Source organism: Microtus pennsylvanicus, chromosome 3, assembly GCF_037038515.1.
Source record: "Microtus pennsylvanicus isolate mMicPen1 chromosome 3, mMicPen1.hap1, whole genome shotgun sequence".
Classification (NCBI taxonomy): Eukaryota; Metazoa; Chordata; class Mammalia; order Rodentia; family Cricetidae; genus Microtus; species Microtus pennsylvanicus.
Genome location: NC_134581.1, coordinates 10,106,958 through 10,126,991, shown reverse-complemented (window position 1 = coordinate 10,126,991; position 20,034 = coordinate 10,106,958). Strand labels below are relative to the sequence as shown.

General features: G+C 48.7%; 2 protein-coding genes and 1 long non-coding RNA gene across 8 annotated transcripts in view; 2 read left to right on the top strand and 1 right to left on the bottom strand.

Annotated features, from left to right (window-relative positions):
* Window positions 1–20,034, top strand: part of Glb1 (galactosidase beta 1) — a 96,162-nt gene that overhangs the window by 11,453 nt on the left and 64,675 nt on the right. The window contains exon 1 of one of the 2 annotated variants that reach the window (XM_075964273.1): window positions 8,208–8,341. The exons of the other annotated variant lie outside the window; for it this stretch is intronic. Within the exon in view, the coding sequence (XP_075820388.1) occupies window positions 8,267–8,341 (75 nt within the window). The 5' untranslated portion in view covers window positions 8,208–8,266. Of the gene's footprint in view, window positions 1–8,207; window positions 8,342–20,034 lie in introns of those variants that run through there. 2 annotated transcript variants of the gene reach the window in all.
* Window positions 5,085–8,109, bottom strand: LOC142845496 (uncharacterized). 3 transcript variants are annotated; one of them, XR_012909941.1, is made up of 4 exons: window positions 7,613–8,109; window positions 7,395–7,429; window positions 5,458–5,635; window positions 5,085–5,316 (listed from the first exon to the last, which is right to left on the bottom strand). It is a non-coding gene; the product is annotated as an uncharacterized LOC142845496 (long non-coding RNA). The 3 variants fall into 3 exon arrangements; XR_012909940.1 differs by having other exon boundaries at window positions 5,085–5,313; XR_012909939.1 differs by having other exon boundaries at window positions 5,085–5,635.
* Window positions 8,536–18,286, top strand: Tmppe (transmembrane protein with metallophosphoesterase domain). 3 transcript variants are annotated; one of them, XM_075964275.1, is made up of 2 exons: window positions 8,536–8,632; window positions 11,050–18,286. In XM_075964275.1, the coding sequence occupies exon 2, from the start codon at window positions 11,160–11,162 to the stop codon at window positions 12,501–12,503; it is 1,344 nt and encodes a 447-aa protein (XP_075820390.1). In that variant the 5' UTR covers window positions 8,536–8,632; window positions 11,050–11,159; the 3' UTR covers window positions 12,504–18,286. The 3 variants fall into 3 exon arrangements, with proteins under 3 accessions (XP_075820390.1, XP_075820392.1, XP_075820391.1); XM_075964277.1 differs by having other exon boundaries at window positions 8,546–8,632; window positions 11,115–18,286; XM_075964276.1 differs by lacking the exon at window positions 8,536–8,632 and adding an exon at window positions 8,956–9,146.

Genomic DNA, 20,034 nt, shown 5'->3' with positions numbered 1-20,034 from the left:
AAAGCAACCTGTTGGACAGAAGCGAAGATGAGTCTGCGAGGAGCGGTGGCAGCGCGGTAAGACACGAAGACAAAGCTGAGCTGTCTGGAGGGGGATTGTGACCTCGTGTCACCTAGCTCCAGCAGGATTTGTCACGGGGAGACAAGCAACAAAAGCCAGGGTTTCTACCCACAGAGAAAAGCAAGGTGGATGACCCTTGGCAAAGACCCCAGAGAGGTCCTCTTCCTCTGTGTGATGCGGGGCGATATATCTATCTTCTTAAAGAATGCTGGCCACCTAGTGAGGCAGAAGGGCAGGGTCAGGTGCAGAATGACCATGAGTCATGGCAAGGTTAACTCTGAGTCACAGCAACTAAAAAATGATTGCCTCACGGACTGTACTGGATCACTCTTTGGACTTCCTCAGACCATCCTGTGGACGTACAACCCCCATTCCAACAAAATGGAAAAAGTCTGGTCACAAATGAGGAAGTAAAACCCAGTAGGGGATTTGACATGCATGTGTACTAAAGGAGCCTCACAATCCACTTAAGGGGAAGAGTATATGGGATGCATCTCATCTTGTGACTCTAACAGAGAGGATCCTGGGATGGTGAATGTTGGGTAAACCTAACACAACATATAACCTGGAAATGCCAATCATCTGCCTCAGTCAAAGGAAAGTCCACTTCTTCAGGGATCAGGGACCCCATCCCTTCTCTTTTGTGATTAAAAACCTGTGGGTTCAAGCAAGCCCATGAACAGCTGACAGAGATTGCAATCTGTCCCCATACATGTCTCATATGAAAAAGGATTGTAAAGAAGCCAGGCAGCAGCTGCATGGCCGGCCTGGCCATCTTCTAAGAAAAGAAGAAAGAAAAGAAAAACGAGGGGCTAGAGAGATGGCTCAGTGGTTAGAACACTGGGCCTGGATTTGATTTACATGTAGGTATGTATGGTGGCTCACAACCATCTCTAACTCCAGTTCCAGAGGATCAAATGCCCTGGACTGGCCCCCATGGGCACTGGACACACCCCATAGCTCATAGACATGCATGCGCCTTTACACATAAAATAAAATTAGATAAAAAGAAAGATGGAAGAGGGAAAATGGCACGAAGAAGGTTAACTCAGTAGGGATCTGGGGACTCTATGTTGACTTTGTTGACTCATAGTGGAACCTAATCTTTGCTAGGTAAGTGTTGTGGAAAATTATTTTAAGGTGTGTTACATTTGTTTACGCACTGGAACATTTGTTTAATAATGTAAAGATGTGTCGCTTTTGTTTATGCTTCATTTAACTCTGAAGCTGTGTTACTTACTTTGTCTAAAACACTTGAAAAATCTAATAAAGACCTGAATGGCCAATAGCGAGGCAGGAAAAAGGATAGACGGAGCTGGCAGGCAGAGAGAATAATTAAGAGGTGAAATCTGAGATGAGGAAGAAAGGAGGAAAAGGATCAAACAGAATGAGAAGAGAGAGGAGAAAAGGATTTCCAGGCCAACTACCCAACCAGCCATGGAGTCGGAGTGAAAGTAAGATATACGGAAGTTCAAGTCCAAATGGATCAAAGACCTCAACATAAAGCCAGCCGCACTGAGCCTCATAGAAGAGAAAGTGGGAAGTACACAGGAGACCACTTCCTAAATATAACCCCAGTAGCACAGACACTGAGAGAAACAATTAATAAATGGGACCTCCTGAAACTGAGAAGCTTCTGTAAAGCAAAGGACACGGTCAACAAGACAAAACGGCAGCCTACAGATTGGGAAAAGATCTTTACCAACCCCACATCAGACAGAGATCTGATCTCCAAAATATACAAAGGACTCAAGAAATTGGACACCAAAAGATCACAAAAAGAAAGAAAGAAAAAAATGGAGTACAGAACTAAGCAGAGAACTCTCAACAGAAGAATCTAAAATGGCTGAAAGACACTTAAGGAAATGCTCAACATCCTTAGTCATCAGAGAAATGCAAATCAAAACAACTCTGAGATTCCACCCTACACCTGTAAGAATAGCCAAGATCAAAAACACTGATGACAACTTATACTGGGGATGTTGTCGGGGGGGGGGGGGAACACTTCTGCATTGCTGGTGGGGATGCAAGCTGGTACAACCCCTTCGGATATCGGTGTTGCAATTTCTCAGAAAATTAGGAAACAACCTTCCTCAAGACCCAGTAATACCACTTTTGGGTATATACCCAAAGGATGCTCAATCGTGCCACAAGGATACGTGCTCAACTATGTTCATAGCAGCTTTGTTTGTCATAGCCAGAACCTGCAAATAATCTAAATGCCCCTCGATCAAAGAATGAATAAGAAAAATGTGGTGCATTTACACAATGGAGTACTACACAACAGAAAAAAAAATAATGACAGCTTGAATTTTTCAGGAAAATGAATGGAACTACAAAACATTATTTTGAGTGAGGTAACCCAGACCCAGAAAGACAACTATCATATGTATTCACTCATAAGTGGTTTTTAAACATAAAGCAAAGAAAACCAGCCTACAAATCACAATCCCAGAGAACCTAGACAACAATGAGGACCCTAAAAGAGACATACATGGATTTTATCTACATGGGAAGTATTAAAAGAGAAGATCTCCTGAGTAAATTGGGAGCATGGGGACCTTGGGGGAGGGGTGAAGGGGGAGAGGAGAGGCAGGGAGGGGAGCAGAGAAAAATGTAGAGCTCAATAAATATCAATAAAAAAAGATATACAGAAGAAAAGGAAATAACCCAGAGGCATAAGGTAGTAGATGAGATAATTTTTAAAAAGCTGGCTACCCAGGTGGTAGTGGCACATGCCTTTAACTTCAGCACTCAGAAGGCAGAAACAGGTGGATCACTGTGAGTTTGAGGCCACCCTGGTATACAAGAGCTAGTTCTAGGACAGCCAGGGCTGTTACACAGAGAAACCCTGTCTCGAAAAACCAAAAAAGAAGAAGAAGGAAAAAAAGCTAGCTAGAAACAAGCCAAGTTAACACAGGGCATTTATAAGTAAGAATAAGCCTGCGTGTGTGATTTACTTGGGAGCTGGATGGTGGCCCTTCCCCCGCCAAAAGTCAAAAGAGTTTTAAAAAAAAAACACACAAGCAACAGGTAAGAGAGGCTTTGGTGGATCTGAAAGACTCAAACTAGTGAGTAAGTCCAGGTACAGCAGACACGGAAGCCTGCCTGGGTCACTCACAGACAAATGTGGCCAGTTTCGTGTAAAGGCAAATTCCCAGGGGAAAACTGAGAGAAAGCTAAGAGCTGTCCTGGTAGCCCTTGGAAGCCTGTAAAGCCTGAAGGGTCCACCAGAGAGATGGCCAGCAGGAACTGGCAGTGATGGTGTGCAGAGAAGCAGGTCTCACGAGGTGGGGACCATCCAGAGGCTCCACATTGGACTACAGATTTATTTGTTCCCTGCTAATAACGTGCGGACTATTTGGAGCTTCAGTCAAGGTTGGGGTTAGGTGAGCCTTAATTCGTGGTACCTCAGAGCACCAAAGACAGCAGGGGACGGGTGTGGAAATAGGATGCTACAAATGACCAGGTTATGCTTGTCCCTTAGCACCATGTCTAAGAGTATGGTGTGTGTGGTCCTCAGTTGCTGGAGGTGAGTGTCCTTTGACCACATTCTGCATGCCACCGTTAGACCATTTTACCCAATCTTGTGTGGTTGGGGAAATGACAGCCTGCAAGGCGAGAGATTATTCATCTAAGCTAAAGCCCTTTAAAATGTCAAGTGCGGACAACGGAGACTCCAGACAGCCCTTGGTGAATGACTACAGATAATGGAGAGCGAAATAAGCGTGCCCCTCCCGAGCCACTGTACCTAACATGCTCTTTGACAAAACAGTCAATGTGATGGGATCTCTTCATGCTGTCTTGGACCGTGTGTGTGTGTGTGTGTGTGTAAAATCCTTTCAGCTACTGAATCCCAAGTCCACGTTATACTTGCTTGAATGAAGAAGAGTGGGCCTCAGGATTCTACCCTTTGTAAAAAATATATAATTGAAAAGACATCTAAAAGAACAATGAAAATCAATAGTTGTTAAAAACTGATCCAGGCATCTTGGCACACTCTAATCCCAGGACTCAGGAGGCAGAGGCAGGGGGAATCTCTGTGAGTTCCAGGCCACCCAAAGCTACATAGTGAGACCCTGTCTCAAAAAACAACCCCAAACAAACAAGAGCTTAAAATGAGCCAGGCATGGTGATTCATGCCTGTAATCCCAGCACTTGGGAGCCTGAGCACAGGAGGATCAGGTGACTCATGTCTGTAATCCCAGCATGTGGGAGGCTGAGTACGGAGGATCAGCGTGAGTTCAAATCCAGCCCGAGTCATATGATGAGTTTTCAGATCTGTCTGGGATAGAGTGAGATTCTCTATGGGAGAAAAATAAATTTTAAAAAGTGGGTGCTTGTCTCCTCTCTAGGGGCAGTCCTTTGTCCTCTGGGACAAATACCTCTGCCCCTTTTCCCTTGCTCCCCTTCCCCTTTCCTCTATCTCCTGTCCCTACCCTCTGTCCCTCTGCAGCAAATGAATCTCCTTTGAGAACTTGGTCTGAGAATTTGGCCTTAGGGATCCTGTGCTGGTATTTTCCTTTCTGTGGGGCCAGCACAACGGCTCACTAGGTCAGGTCCTGCCAGCTCTGACAACCTGGGTTTGATCCCTGTGACCTACATGGTAGAAGAGAACTCACTACTGCAAGTTGTCCTCTGACCTTCACATGTGTGTTTCGGCATGTATGGACCTACACACACACGCACACACACACACACACACACGCAAATAAATGCATAAATGCAACAATGTGGAATTCTTTTAAGTGAGAAAGGGGACTGGAGAAAACTCCGCATTTGAAAGGTCTGACTGCTCTTGCAGAAGAGTAAGGTTCGAGTCTCAGCATCCACATGGAGGTATAAGCACCTGTAATTCCAGCTCTGGGGGATCTGACACCTTCATCTGGCCTTTGCAGGCAACAGACACACAAGTGGTGCACAGAGACATACATGCAGGCAAATTACCTATGAAGTAATTTTAAACATGAGAAAAGGCACTCCCAGAAGCCACAGGCTGTTAGGTGAAAATCCCAGGAACGGGAGGATTAAAACCTTACAAGCTGCTGGCCAGGAGGGCACCTAAGGACTTATAGTAAACACCATTGCCATTGTCGGTGGTTGCAGACCAGAGCTGGATGAGAAATCTTTATTGCCCAAACACTATATCCTCTAGTGGAAGGGCACAGAGGCACAGAGACGTCAAGCTGGGGCAGAGCTGGAGGTTTCCTTTCTGATGACCGACATATGCAGTACCAGAAGGTACTATGCTGGCTGCTAAGAAAGATTGTTGCCGTCAGTCCCCCTCAGTTGGAGATCCCCCTCACCACCACAAGATGTTTATTCTACTTGCAGCAATGTCATGACAGTTACGGGTACAATCAACTACTGACTGGTTGGATTTGAAGCCCCACTCACTGCAGAGGTCCTGTGTGTCAGGACCAAACCCTGTGGCTGGCTCGTCTTAGGCACCGGCGGGAGGCTAAGGCTGTTGTTTCGGTGAGTGGATGTGTGTTTGTGTCTACGTCCAGCTGAGGTCCAGGGAAACTCTTTTCTGGTACGGGTAGATGTGACTAGAGATTCATAACCAGTTGAGCTGGTGGGAATAAGAAAGCAGACATTGTTTTGGTGTCGAGTCCCAGGGTTTAGGAAAGAATCACACATATATCACCCCTCAAAGACAGAACATGACTGAAGAGGCGGTAGACCTGGAGGAAGGGGTGGAGGGTTGTGGTGCCACCGTTTCCTTTTCACCAGAAAGCAGAAACTGCTGAGGGGACCAAACACTACTTGGGTCTTGCAGCCATAGAACAAAATAAGCAAGGCAGTGACAGTTAGGTGCAATGTGACCATCATGGATCTGGGGAGAGGGTCACCAGACCCACCCTCACCTGGGATTCCCGCCACCACTCCTCCCTGCACCCGTCTGCTGATGATCTTGGGCAACGCTGAGTGTATAAGAAGAGGAAGGTTGAGGGGTCAAGACCCTGTGACACATTCCACAACCATGTGAGGGTGGTGTGTTTCTCTAATGTAGCTACTCTGAGTCACCCTGGCTCCTCTAATGAACCCCAGTAAAAATCAGTGATCTACCACGCTGGACCTGGGTGGAACCATTTCTTTCCACTGGCTTTCACAGCAAGAGTTTTAACCTGCTGCGCCATCGCCCTGGCCCCAAGGAAAGTTTATTCTTGCACATTAAAATTTGAAGAAGCTGGGCAGTGGTAGCACACGCCCTTAATTCCAGCTCTCAGGAGGCAGAGGCAGGCAGATCTCTGAGAGTGAGCCCAGCCTGGTCTACAGCCAGGACAGCCAGGGCTACACAGAGAAATCCTGTCTTTAAAAAAAAAAAAGATTAAAGGAAGACTTTATTCAGCTGTTGAAATAAGGGTTGAAGCTGGGTGGTGGTGGTGCACACCTTTAATCCCAGCACTCAGAAGGCCGAGGCAGGCAGATCTCTGTGAGTTCAAGGCCAGCCTGGTCTACAAGAGCTAGTTCCAGGACAGACTCCAAAGTTACAGAAAACCCTGTCTCGAAACCCCCCCCAAAAAAAAGGAAAAAGAAAAGAGAAGAAATAGGGGTTTGACACCATTGCAGTAGGAGAGTGATCTAGCTGGTCCCCAAGCAGAGCATACAACTCTGAACATGCAGCCAGCATGTGAGTGAGGGGCTTCATGTGTGGAAAATTATTAAGAAGAGACATCGGGTCTAGGGATGTCTATCTAAAGTGACATGTAACCCAAGCTAGCCTCTTATTTGTGACAATCCCACCTCAGCCTCTGTAGCATCATGATTACAAGGGGGAGACACCATACCACCCCCAGGATAGAACTAACTGTAATGGCCAAACTAGAGATCTGGGTGCAAAAATGACGAGGACTTTAAACTCTCGTCTGTCAATCATGTAACTTAACCGCACATTTATTATCAAAATAGAATGTGAGAGTGGACACGGTGGTACACACTCTTAATCAAGACCAGCCTGTTCCATATAGTTTCAGGGCAGTCAGAGCTACATAACAGAGACCCTGTCTTATACAACCCAAACAACAACAACTGTAGTAAGTTTGAGGACAGTCTGTACTACTTGAGATCCTGTTTTAAAAAACTTAAATTTAAAAACCAGCTTTACTTAGGATATTTATTTATTCATATATGTATGTAGTATATATTTCTGTATATATGTTCATGGGTGTATTTATGTGTATCCATGAGTGTGTGCCAGGGTGTACATGTGAAGGTCAGAGGATAGTGAGAAGCTGTCTCAGATAGATAAATGAATAAATAATAAAAACACAAAGGAATAAAGAAATAAACTAGGGATTTGGGGTATGGCCCAACAGTAGAGTACTTGCCTGGCATTAATGAGGACCTGTGACCACCAGCAGCACTGCAAAAATAAATAGATAAGTAAAAATGAGATGGTGCTTAAAATAAATGAGTATTGTTAGAAATGACAACTGATTAAAGCTGGAAAATCCTACGTCTGCACATTTAAATCAACTTCACTTAAACCAGGGGAGGAGGCACATGACTAATTCCAGCAAACCGGAGGCAGTAGACTAGAAGTTACCGGTGGGAAGTGCCGCTGTTCTCACCACTAAAATTCAAGGCAGCCTGAGCCTGGCAGTTGAAAATAACTTCACCCTAGCTGAGTCACACTTAGAATTCCTCAGAATTCCTAGCGCAGCGCTTCTCCAACTTTAGCGTGCACTGAAACTCAGAGCTGGGTCCTGTCCTAGAGTCTGTGTGTGTCAAGGCACCGGCGCTAGGAACCAGAGTGCGCCTTTTCCAGGTTTTAGTTGCCTGGCCTGTGGACCACACCTCGTGAGGGTTAGATCACGTGCTAGGGTCTACCGGGCTAGGCTTCTACTGCCCGGAGCACCAAGGGCTGGCTTTTTTCCTTTTCCCTGTCCAGCTCCTTCCTGGTAGCCGGGACAGCCTGAAGGCCCTCGTGGATCACCAACCCTTGCGCTTAACCAAGGCTGATTTAGGGGAGCTGCCATTCAGATGCGGGAAATGATTAAACAACAGCTGCTCCGGAGTCACGTGGCCAGGAGAGGCTGGGTCTCCACTTCAAGCCAAGAGCCCCGGGGCGGAGCGGGGCGGAGCTGGGGGCGGGTCCTCCTGGGGCGGGTCCAGGCTGAGGGTCCTCAGCCCCCCGGGAGGTGCAGCGGCTGGCCAGGGCGCCCCCGGCCGAGTGGAGAGATCCCTCCCGATCGCAGTCATGTTCCGGGTCCCGCTGTGCACGCTGCTCCTGCTACCGGCGCCGCTGCTGCTGGGCGCTGCGCACAGTGTCTATGTAAGTCTTCGGTGCCACAGCGCGGGGACGCTCCGCCGCTGGGAAGCGGCCAGAGGCCGAGGAGAGCCGTGGCTCTGCAAAGCGGGAATCTGGGGGACCTTCGGTCACCCCTCGGAGCAGGCAGGCCGCCGAGACGCAGGCAGTGGCCAGGCCTCCCGTAGGGGGCGGACCGGCGGCCGGGCGGGGCGCGCGTCCTTCCTGGTTGCTGGCGCGCGTGGGTTCCGCTGCGGCTGTGTCCTGCGCGCGGACTTGCTTCCCCGTTTGTGCAACGCGATCGAGGGCTAGGTTGAGGTGCGCCCGCAGCTTTCCAGCTTCGGTTTCTGGGGAGAGGGGCTCCAGGCTGCGCGGGGGGCTGCGGGAGGGCTCCGCGGGCCGTGGCGCGGAGTGCGATCTTTGCGGAGTTCGGGCTTCACGGAGCGCTCCGGAAGGAGAAAAATGGGGTCAGGAGAGGCTCCTGCAGTGGGGTCACAGAAATATTTGCTTTTTTCCCTTCTCAAATATCTTTTCCGCTTCTCGCTAGCCACCTGCTGGCTGCTTTTAGTTTGGGGTGTTTCATCACCTTGCTGGAAGCCTTTCCTCTTTTAGAGTGGAGGGTGGTAAGAGGCAAACTGCTTCAGGCGAGATCTTGGCGGCGTGGGGGGGAGGGCGGTGAGTGGCTGGGGTGCGTTGGACACGCACCTGGGGAGGTCCGCACCGAACCTGTGAAGGGGACAGTGCGAGGTAGAACGCGGCTGCGGCTTCTTTGCACTTTGAGCGAATAAGCGTGGGGCCCTCCATATGGACTGAGTCGGAGCGAGGGGCGGGGGTAAGTTAAAGTGCAAGTTAGTAGACTTTGAGCCTTGTAAAAATTACGTTCTTGGAAATGGCACACGTTTATCTAAAACCAGAGGTGAAACTTTAAGATTTTGGAAAATAGTGGCTGAGACTGCTTTCATTTACGGCTAGTTGAGTGTGCCTGCTGCTCCAGCCGAGCTTGATGTCCTTCATAACCAATGAGCCTAGGCTTACGGCAGCCGGTAGGGTAGAGGGCAGAACTCCTTTAGTATCAGTAAGGGCGGGAAGAGATAAGGATTTATGGAGGTCATCAGTCATCTGTTAATCACCAGAAGTAGGAGATGCCAGGTAAGATGCCCTGGGAGAGGCCCCTGCAGAGGCTGCTGTCTCATCGGAATCTAGGTACCCTCTTGACCTGTTAGACTAGAGCCAAAGGAAAAGAACAGTCGACAGCTTTCATGTTTTTATTTTTTTATTTTTTTGCATTTGCAACATTAATTCTCAACTTCAGCCCTAGACGATGAGTTAAAATGTGTACTTTCTTTTTCTGTTTTTGTTTCTTTTGCAAACAGGGTTTCTTTGTGTAGCCCTGGCTGTCCTGGAACTCACTCTGTAGACCAGGATGACCTCGAACTCAGAGATCTGCCTGGCTCTGCTTCCCAGAGAGCTGGCATTAAAGGCCATAAAATGTGTACTTTTTTTTTTTGATTTTTCGAGACAGGGTTTCTCCGTAGCTTTTGGTTCCTGTCCTGGAACTAGCTCTTGTAGACCAGGCTGGCCTCGAACTCACAGAGATCCGCCTGCCTCTGCCTCTGCCTCCCGAGTGCTGGGATTAAAGGCGTGTGCCACCAACGCCAGGCAAAATGTGTAGTTTCTTAAGAAGCCATAAATGGGTTGAACAAAATAAATTGTATGAAAAAAGTATCTCAGAGTTTTCAGACAGGGTTGTAATTAGTCCGTTCTTTTGTTTTTAATGATAGGGTTTCATGAAGCCCAGGCTGGCCTCTAACTTGGTGTGTAGTCAGACATAGCCTTGAACTTCAGATCCTTCTGCCCTCACCTCTCAAATGCCGGGGACAGAGGTGTGCACCACCATGCCTGCTTATGTGTTGCTGAGGATGGGACCCAGGGTTTTGTTCGTGCTCCTCACTCTACCAACTCCTCAGCTACACCCCATCCCCAGAGCTCAGCTACACCCCCACTTCCAGAACTCAGGGACCCCATCCCCAGAGCTCAGCTACACCCCATCCCCAGAAATCAGCGTTTTCTGTTGAACTTTGCAGTCTGCAGGGAACTCACATGTTGGTGGTCTTTGCAAAACTCTATGTGCACTCACTGGAAGAGAGAATGGCAAGGCAGTGACGGTTTAATATTGTTACGAGAGTGGTTTTGACTCCACGCTGACAATTGATCGTTTAGAATGTTTCTCCTATTATTCAGAAAAGGCAACAATTCATACCCCTTGAGGGGAACCTTTAAAATACGAAACACTGTTAAGACTATGGAAACTGAGGCCTGGCTAGTAGGATGCCTGTGGAGCATGCAGGAAGCCTTCGATTCCATCCTCAGAACCACATAAACCACCTGCCTGTGGTAGAGCACACCTATAATCCCAGCACTTGTTAGGTGAAAGGAGGAGGATCTGAAGTTCAAGGTATACTTGGCTACTTTATGGCTTCTAGGCCAATTGGCCTACACGAGACCTGTCACGAAAGAACAGAAAGAAGGAAAGAGCAAACTAAAACTGTCCATCGCGTGTCCTGTCATGATTGTGGCATATTTTAATAAGGAAGCATAGCAAGCAACTGGTATTTGAGTGGCTTGGATCTGAGGCAGGCAGGCGCTGTGTGAGTGGTCTCTGGTCCTTTATTGAATGGGGGCAAGAATGTTTTAATGATCTTTCCCATAAAGCTGATGCCAGTTCCTGGTTGCAGGCGGAGCTGATCTGGAAATCTCTCATTGGCCACTGTCCTTTCTAAAGAAGTCACTTGCCTTCCAGAGTCCACCTGCCTGAGCTGCTGGGGACTCTTCGTGAGCTGAGAGAATGGCCCTCTTCAGGCAGCTGTCCCTGGGTTCCAAGGCTTCCCTGGCGGCAGCCACTGTCTTCGTGTCCATGATCCTCTCCCGCTCCTTTCTGGCTGAGGCCCTTGAGCTCAAGGCCTGGCGCTGGCTGTTCCGCCTGCAGCTGGCCCTGTTTGTCAACTCGCTCATGCTCATTGGTTCCTTGTACATCTGGCGGAGCACCGTAAGCAACCTCAGCCATTCCCCTGCCATGGAATCGACCTGTTTCCAGCTTTGGAAGCTGGTTGTCATGGCATTCCTGGCCCTGGCACATTCCAGTTTCTTCACCATGCTCTTCTTGGTGGCCGAGGAACCTTACGTGTTTTCCTTAGCAGCCTACTCCTGCCTGGGTGCTTACATCATCATGGTTTTCTTTCTTTGTATCTTGAACGCCATGGAGCAGGCCTACCAGTTCTTAGCCTGGCGCAGCGGTAGGGTGGTGGGCAGCCTTGACAAGACAAGGCACCTGGTGCTCAGGCCTGCCCTGGCCGTGGCAGTGACAGCTGTGCTCAGTATCATTGGCCTTCTGAACGCTGCCCAGCCCCCAGTGGTGAAAACCGTGGAGGTGCCCATCCATCAGCTACCCCCCTCTTTGAATAACCTCAAGATAGTGCTCCTTTCGGACATTCACTTGGGGCCCACGGTGGGCAGGACCAAGATGGAGATGTTTGTGAGGATGGTGAACACGCTGGAGCCAGACATCACAGTGATTGTGGGGGACCTCTCCGATTCGGAAGCTTCCATCCTGCAGACTGCAGTGGCTCCTTTGAGCCAGCTCTGTTCCCGTCTTGGCACCTATTTCGTCACGGGTAACCACGAGTACTACACGTCAGATGTCAGCAACTGGTTCACCCTGCTGGAATCCTTGCGTGTTCGGCCCCTGCATAATGAGAACGTGAAGATTTCCGCCCCCAGGGACCAGGACGGCCGTGGGGCCGACACGGAGTGGATCTGCTTGGCTGGCGTGGATGACATAGAGGCAGACATCCTTCACTACTCGGGCCATGGCATGGACCTTGACAAGGCTCTGGAGGGCTGCAGCCCGGATGATGCTACCATCTTGCTGGCTCACCAGCCTCTGGCTGCCAAGAGGGCCCTCCAGGCACGGCCAGATATAAACTTGATCCTTTCCGGACACACTCATGCAGGGCAGATCTTCCCCTGGAATGTTGCAGCCTATCTCCTGAACCCTTTCTTTGCTGGTCTCTACCAAGTGGGCCAGGCTACATTTGTGTACGTCAGTCCAGGCACAGCCTACTATGGGATACCCATGAGGTTGGGGAGCAGGGCAGAAATCACAGAACTCATACTGTGGCGGGCTCCCTAAGCCTGCCCCAGCGGCCCTGCCCTGCCTTGTCCTTGCTCAGCACCTTCGTCCATCTCCTGCCCAGCCTTGCCAGCACCCTTTGGCCCCAGCCTGCTGGGATCAGTGATTTACAGTGGGGCTGCCTGGCAAGTTCAGGCTGGTTTAACTCTTTAGAAAATCCATTGCTTTTTGGTAGTTCTCCTGTGAGTCCACTCGGCCACGTAAATGTGAACACGCGTTTGTTTTCCAGCTGCGGTAGAGAAGGGCCCTTGTGCAGAGGTTAGGGTGGTGGGAAAAGACACTTCTTGCTCAGACTCAGGGAGGAACATGAACACTTGTCTTCTGTGGGTTTAACCCTGGTTAGGACTTGGGTGGATTCTGATGTTTCTTGGTCTAGACACAGTTGGTTTGGGGAGGGACCAGGTTGAGGTCAGGTGACCTTCCCTCCTCTGTGCATCGAGTTCACCTTTGTTGACATCAGCAGAACACACAGGGCCCTTCCCGTCTGGACCTTGAGGGGTTCAGATTGCTTGGCTTGGTGGCTGGCAAAGCAGTCATGGGAGTTCTGGTGGGTGATGACTCCGCGGCTCTGAATCCTGCTTCTGTGTCCTCTTGGATACAGAAACTAAGGATATTAAGGACAGGCTGCTTCTGTGTTCAGGGTGAGGAAGGGACACGGGATGTGATAGGGTGTGTTTGAAGGCTGGAAGTGTGGCACGGTACCAGAGCGCTTGTCTAGTTGGAACTCAAATGTGCCCGACTTTGAGTTACAAAACAAAACTGTATGTAAGGTAGAGAGAGAGGGAGTGTGTGTGTGTGTGCGCGCGCGCTTGCGAGCGCATGTGCATACACACATATATACGAAGGGGGAGCTAAGTCCTTCTGAAAGTTTTATGGCCTGATGGTTAAGTAGCTTTATTGGTCATGGTGAATGCAGGATTCTAAGCACAGATAAACAGTAAACAAGGCCCTAGAGCCCCATGTTCCCCTCAGTGGTTTGCGTGTTTGAGGCTGGCTTCAGTTCATTCATGGCTAGATAGGGGGAGACCGTCTGTTGAATGAGTCAGGAGCTTGGAACCACCCCACCCCCACCACCCATTATCCCAGGTTTGGGTCTGGTTTTTTTTTGTTGTTGTTGTTGTTTTTGGTGAGAAGCTGAGGTTTCTTGACCACCCATAGGAAAACTGAAGCCAATATGGTTGTGATCCAGCTCTGCCCCTGCAGGTTCCTTCAGGGCCTGGCTACGAAATGACAGGTCTTACCTGATGGGGAATTTAAATCCCTCTACCCTGGCCTTTGGCCACAGAAGCACACGGTCATCCCTAGGATTTCTAGACCCACAAAAAAAACAAAGTGGGTCTGGAGAGATGGCTTAGGGGTTAAGAGCACTGGCTGCTCTTCCAGAGGTTCCCAGCAACCACGTGGTGGTTCACAACCATTTATAATAAGATCTGGTGCCCTCTTCTGGCCTGCAGGAAGAACACTGTATACATAATAAATAAATCTTTAAAAAAAAAAAAGAAAAGAGACAAAGGGAGCTATTTGTGCACTGCCTAGATTTCTTGGTCTAGCCTTTGCCAGGGGCGAGAGAGAGACTTTGTTCTTTTTATAGCGGAAAACCATTAAGATGTGCTCAGAACCATCTGGGTAGCTTAAACTCAGGGCCGAGAGGCCTCTGGAAGGAGATGCAGACAGATGCCCTCTGCCTGGAGAGGAGCTTCCTGCTGCTTATGAGGGAGAGTTGATGAATGACAGTGAGTGACCGTTCCTCCTAGATTCTTGGCTTTCTTCAGCCCCGAAATGGGTGTAATTCTTGTATCTACCTCAAGGCTGCTTTGCTGGAAAAGTGTGGGCACTTAGTGCTCATCAGAGGCCTGCTGAAGAGTGTGCCTGGAGAGTCTCTGGAGCAGCCAGGCCTGGGGCCTGTCAGTGGGTGGCACGCTGCCCACCAGCCGAGTCCAGATGTCTGTGTGGTACCTACTGAGAGCTCCCTCCTATCATGTGCCGAGTGTCCTGTGCACACTTGCTTTGTCCATCCCCGTCTTCTTCATCTTCTTGTCCTTCTGGTGTGACAGGGTCTGGGGGGTGCAGGAGGCTACTCAAGCATCCTTGTCTCCCAGCAGATAAGGCATTGACAGTGGACCATCAGTTTTTAAAAACATTATACACCTGTAGCCCCAGTACTCAGTGGTTGGAGACGGGACAATTAGAAGGTTCAAAGCTACTAGTGAGCATGAGGCCATCCTGGGCTAAACGAGACCCTGTCTTGAAGAAGAGAGAGAGAGAGAGAGACAGAGACAGAGACAGAGAAATAGCTTTGTCCACGAAACTGTGACAGTCTCGTCCCCCTCCCACCTCTCACAGGATTTCAGTGCCCTGGGAGAGACTTTGTAAAAACCACGATTTATTATTGATGGGATCCTAGGAGAGGCCACCACTCAGCCCCAGCTCTTCCAGACCTGCTGGGCACCACCCCTCCACCCTCCAGCCTCACGAAGTTCGCTTTGTTCTCCATTTCTGGCGACTCGATCCCTTTCCCTTTTGGGATTGTGACCGGCCTCTCTGTTCTGCTTTTCACCAGAGTGATCTTGACATCTTGTGCCACGGGGAGCTCTTCGACTCTCACCATTCTTGTTATTTTTACTGGTCCCGTGATCTCTGGGTCTTTCTCTTCAGGGCTCTATACTAGGCTTGATGAAGTTATCTTTGGCCATCCTGGGTCTCATGGTTGATACCGTCGCCTTGTGGCCCGTGTGCATGTCATCCATTCTGTTCTTTGGTTTTTTTTTTGATGCGCAGGGTCTTGCCATGTATGCCAGATGGTCTTCAACTTACAGCTATCCTCCTGCCTCTGCCTCCCAAGAGCTGGATGCCAGGCATGTGTCACCACCCCTGGCTCCTTCATCCTCTCTAACTCTCTGTTTCACCAAACTTTCCTGTTAACAGAGGGGGTGGGATTACAACTCAATGGTAGAGAACTTGCCTTGCGAGTGTGAGGCCCTGGGCTCAGTCTCAGGATCATCAGAGAAAGGAAAAGTTGTGATCAGAGCCAGTGAGGTGGCTCAGCGGTGACAGCCCCCCAAAACCCGACTTCAGTTCCTTCCCTGGAACCCCGTGGTGGAAAGAGAGACCTGACTCCACAGAGCGGTCCTCTGACCTCCCCACGTATGTTGTGTCTGGTATGTGTCCACACTTCACACAAAGATTACATGGCACACACCCAGTAATAGGAATAGAATAATTCTCTAAAGAGATGATGTTTCCTTATAGGAGGGAAACAGCTAGTCTGTTCTCAGCTCCTCTCTCTCCTCCTGCTCTGGTCATAATAGATTATTTCCTTCTTCACTTCCTTCATGCCTCCGGGTTCTGCAGCATGCCTGGGTCACAGGTGTTTGTGGAACTTCCTCCTTCCCTCGCTGACTGGTCTCACTGAGGAGCCGGCTGCCCTGAACTTCACACTCTTCCTGCCTCAGACCCCTGACTCTCGGGATTACAGACATGTGCTACCTTGTCCATTCTCTTACCGTCATCTTTATTTCTGGGGTACCAGTTGCAGTGTCCCCCCTTCCTTTCTAAATTCAGTCGTTGGAGTGTAGATAAGGGTTTGTTGATTGTGTTGTTGCCAAATATCTATTTTACTTTTCCTTTTGTCTGGTTTTTTTTTTCTGGTTATTATTTCATTGATCTCTGTTCTCGTGTTTGTTTTGGTTTCGTTGTTGTTTGCTTTGGAGACAGGGTCTCAGTAGGTATCCCTGGCTGGCCTAAAACTCCAGGAGATCCTCCTGCCTCTACCTCCTGAGGGCTGGAATGAAAGGCATGCACCACCATGCCCAGTTCTTTCTCTGATTTCTCAAGGAACTGTCTTTTTACAATTTTTTTTTTGTTTGAAACAAAGTCTGAATAAGTTCCATATGTTGTGTGTGCTATGTATGTTGTGTGTGCTATGTCTCTTTAAGTATTAAACATTCCTCTTACACATGTATGCACAAAGAAGTAGATGAAAATAATTGAGGGCATTTTTATTTAATTTTTTTTGGGTTTTTTGTATGGTTTATTTTGTTTGGTTTGGTTTTTCGAGACAGGGTTTCTCTGTGTAGCCCTGGCTGTCCCGGAACTCACTCTGTAGGCCAGGCTGGCCTCAAACTCACAGAGATCCACCTGCCTCTGCCTCCCGAATGCTGGGATTAAAGGCGTGTGCCACCACCACCCGACTATGTAATGTATATTTTAAAATTAATTTGTGTGTGTGTTCGTGTGTGTGTATCTGTGTGTGTGTACAGTGCTGATACGGTAGTCAGAGGACAGCTTGCAGAAGGTAGTTCTCTCCTACCGTGTGGGTCTCTGGAATTTTTTAGCTTGATGCCACGCGCCTTTACTCAACCTTTTTTTTTAAGATTTGTTTTTATTTTTAATCATATGTAGGTCTTCGTGTCTTACACGTGGGAGTGTGCACATGAGTGCTGGTGCCTGAGGAAGCCAAAGGCCTGGAGCTGGAATTAAAAATGATTTTGAGTTGCCCGACTCGGGTCCTCACTGAGCCCTTTCTCCAGCTTCCTAGTTTTATTTTTTAAAACTATACATTTGTCTCTTCATTTCCCCGCTGAGATTAAGCTGATCACTGGTCAGGAGTGCAGGAAGGTCAGGATCCAGACCCAAGGTGCTCATTGCTCTCCGTGTCCTCCCTCTTGCCGTCCTCTGCCTTTCCCATCGCACTGTCGTCTTTTTACCCAGACCTTTGAAATGTGAAAAAAAGTTTTTTTTTTTTCGAGTCAGGGTTTCTTTGTGGTTTTGGAGCCTGTCCTGGAACTAGCTCTTGTAGACCAGGCTGGTCTCGAACTCCCAGAGATCCGCCTGCCTCTGCCTCCCGAGTGCTGGGATTAAAGGCGTGAGCCACCACCGCCCGGCGAAAAAAAGAAGTTTTAACACAAGACATATATGAATAAACAAAATTAATAAATAGAGATGTGGGATAGAGCGGGTATCTGTCAATCTGTCCCTTAGGGGTATTGTCACCATGGACCTCAATTGCTGCTCTTCCCCAGTCCGTGGGAAGTGATGTACGGACCACAGCAGCCTCTGAGCCTCTGGTCAGCTGCAATCACCGTTGGCTTTCTCTTTGACCTTAAGGGACTATAGAAGCCTTAGGTATGCAAAGCCCTCCCAAGCCACCTCCCCTCCCTTTCCACAGCCCTGGGTTGCTAATGGATAGCTGGGTTTTTCCAACCTGGAGCTGGGGTGTCCCTGCCCGGAGCTCCACAGGCCCCTAGGGTGAGTTGACAGGGCTTGTGGAGATAGGAATTTCCCAGCTTTCTCCCAAAAGACCTGGAGGCCAAGTTGTGACCCTTCATAATGACCCTTCACCTGTGATGTCACCAAGCTTCTTTTACTCTTTGTTCAAGTCCAGGAAACAGGGGATGCAGATATCTATTCATTTTTACCCCGAGGACTAGAACTCTTGGAGGAGATGTTCAAGTTACCCGTTGATGCCTGTACTGTTACTGTTAATGTTTTGTTTTGTTTTGTTTTGATGCTGATAATTGAAATAAGAAATCCGCACTGGTCACTATTGGACTCTTGAGGAGGACTGGCCTAAGGGTGTTTTGTGCGTACTACCTTTTTAAAAAAATTCTCCAATATTTGTGCATTCATTACAGTTATGGTAGGGGCGGGGACTTGAGGGAGCCTGAACATCCAGTATGGTTGCTTGGAATTACGTTTTGTGTCATATTCCTGTGGTTGTGATCTTTGTAAACACTGATGCCACTACACCCTGAAAGTGTGAAATAAAGATGTCTCACTCCTGATGCCATTTCAGTCTCTGTTCATTCAGAAGGAGTTGAATTGTACTCCGGGCAATCGGAGGGGTTTTCTGACTACTAGAAGCTAGCTCCTGTCTTCCCTTTTCCTCCTTTGCTTTCTTCTTCCTTCTCCCCTCTTCCCTTCTGCCTCCTCGTTTTGAAAAGATTTTATTATTTATTTGCATATGTGTGTCTATGTGAGTTTATATGCCCCCTGTGTGCAGGAGGCCAGAGGAAGGCATAGGATCCTCTAGAGCTGGAATTACAGGCAGTGGGCTGTGTGATGTGGGTGCCCGCCGGGAACTGAACTGGGGCCTCTGTGAGCGGTAAATGTTCTCTTTGCCCCAGAACCACCTCCCCCGCTGTCCTCCCGTTTTCCGTTACCCTTCCATGTGTCAGTGGTGCCCTGGCTCAGAAAGTCCAGAGGTTGTTGAGGTTGGACCTTCATGGGGTCCTTCAGTGCTGAGAGGGACTGATTGCTGTGGGACCGCAGAGTGCATTTTCCTTGGCAGTGACGGTTATAAATGACCGGAGGCTGGGCAGTGGTGGCGCACACCTTCAGTCCCGCACTGGGGAGGCAGAGGCAGGCAGATCTTTTGAGTTTGAGGCCAACCTGGTCTATAGAGTGTATTCCAGGACAGCCAGGACTATACAGAGAAACCTTGTCTCAAAAAACAACCGCCCCCCCCCAAATAAAAAGACAAAAAGAAATGACTGTGTTGTTTAGATCCCCTACCTCTGCTCTTGGCCTTACTGCTCCTTTGAAAATTACCCACTTCCCGGGGTCCAAACAACATGATGTCGTTCATGTATTGGAGAACAGGACAGTCTTTATATGAGTTTTTTTTCTTTTCTTTATTTTTTTCTTTTTTGTTTTTTTGGGGCAGGGTTTCTCTATGTAGCCCTGGCTGTCCTGTCCTGGAACTCTGTAGACAAGGCTGGCCTTGAGCTCTCAGAGCTGTGCCCGCCTCTGTCTCTGGAATGCTGGGACTAAAGGTGTGTGCTGCCACACCCAGCTTAAGTTACTTTTCTTTTTTTTTTTTTTTTTAGACAGGGTTTCTCTGTGGTTTTGGAGCTTGTCCTGGAACTAGCTCTGTAGACCAGACTGGTCTCGAACTCACAGAGATCCGCCTGCCTCTGCCTCCCTAGTGCTGGGATTAAAGGCGTGCGCCACCACCGCCCGGCTTGTTACTTTTCTTATTGCTGTGACAAAAGACCTGGCAAGGAGGCAGAGGCAGGCGGATCTCTGTGAGTTCGAGACCAGTCTGGTCTAAAGAGCTAGTTCCAGGACAGGCTCCAAAGCCACAGAGAAACCCTGTCTCGAAAAACCAAAAAAAAAAAAAAAAAAAGACCTGGCAAATGGGGGCTGGAGAGATGGCTCAGCGGTTAAGAGCATTGCCTGCTCTTCCAAAGGTCCTGAGTTCAATTCCCAGCAACCACATGGTGGCTCACAACCATCTGTAATGAGATCTGGTGCCCTCTTCTGGTCTTCAGACACACACAGACAGAATATTGTATACATAATAAATAAATAAAATACAAAAAAAAAGACCTGGCAAAGGCAATTTATGGAGCAAAGGTTTTGCTGGGGCTCACTTATTAAAAATTATTACATCTCTTTGTATGTGTATGCATGCATGTGTGTCCGTGTGCACATGCTATACACGTGTGGAGATCACAGAACACCTCGGGAGTCAGTTTTTCCCACCGTGTGAGTCACAGTTGAAGGAGCCGCAGTCCATCCTGGGGGAGGC

Bases quoted from the DNA above. Each gene is read 5' to 3' on its own strand.
- Tmppe (XM_075964275.1), top strand. From the start codon at position 11,160: ATGGCCCTCTTCAGGCAGCTGTCCCTGGGTTCCAAGGCTTCCCTGGCG.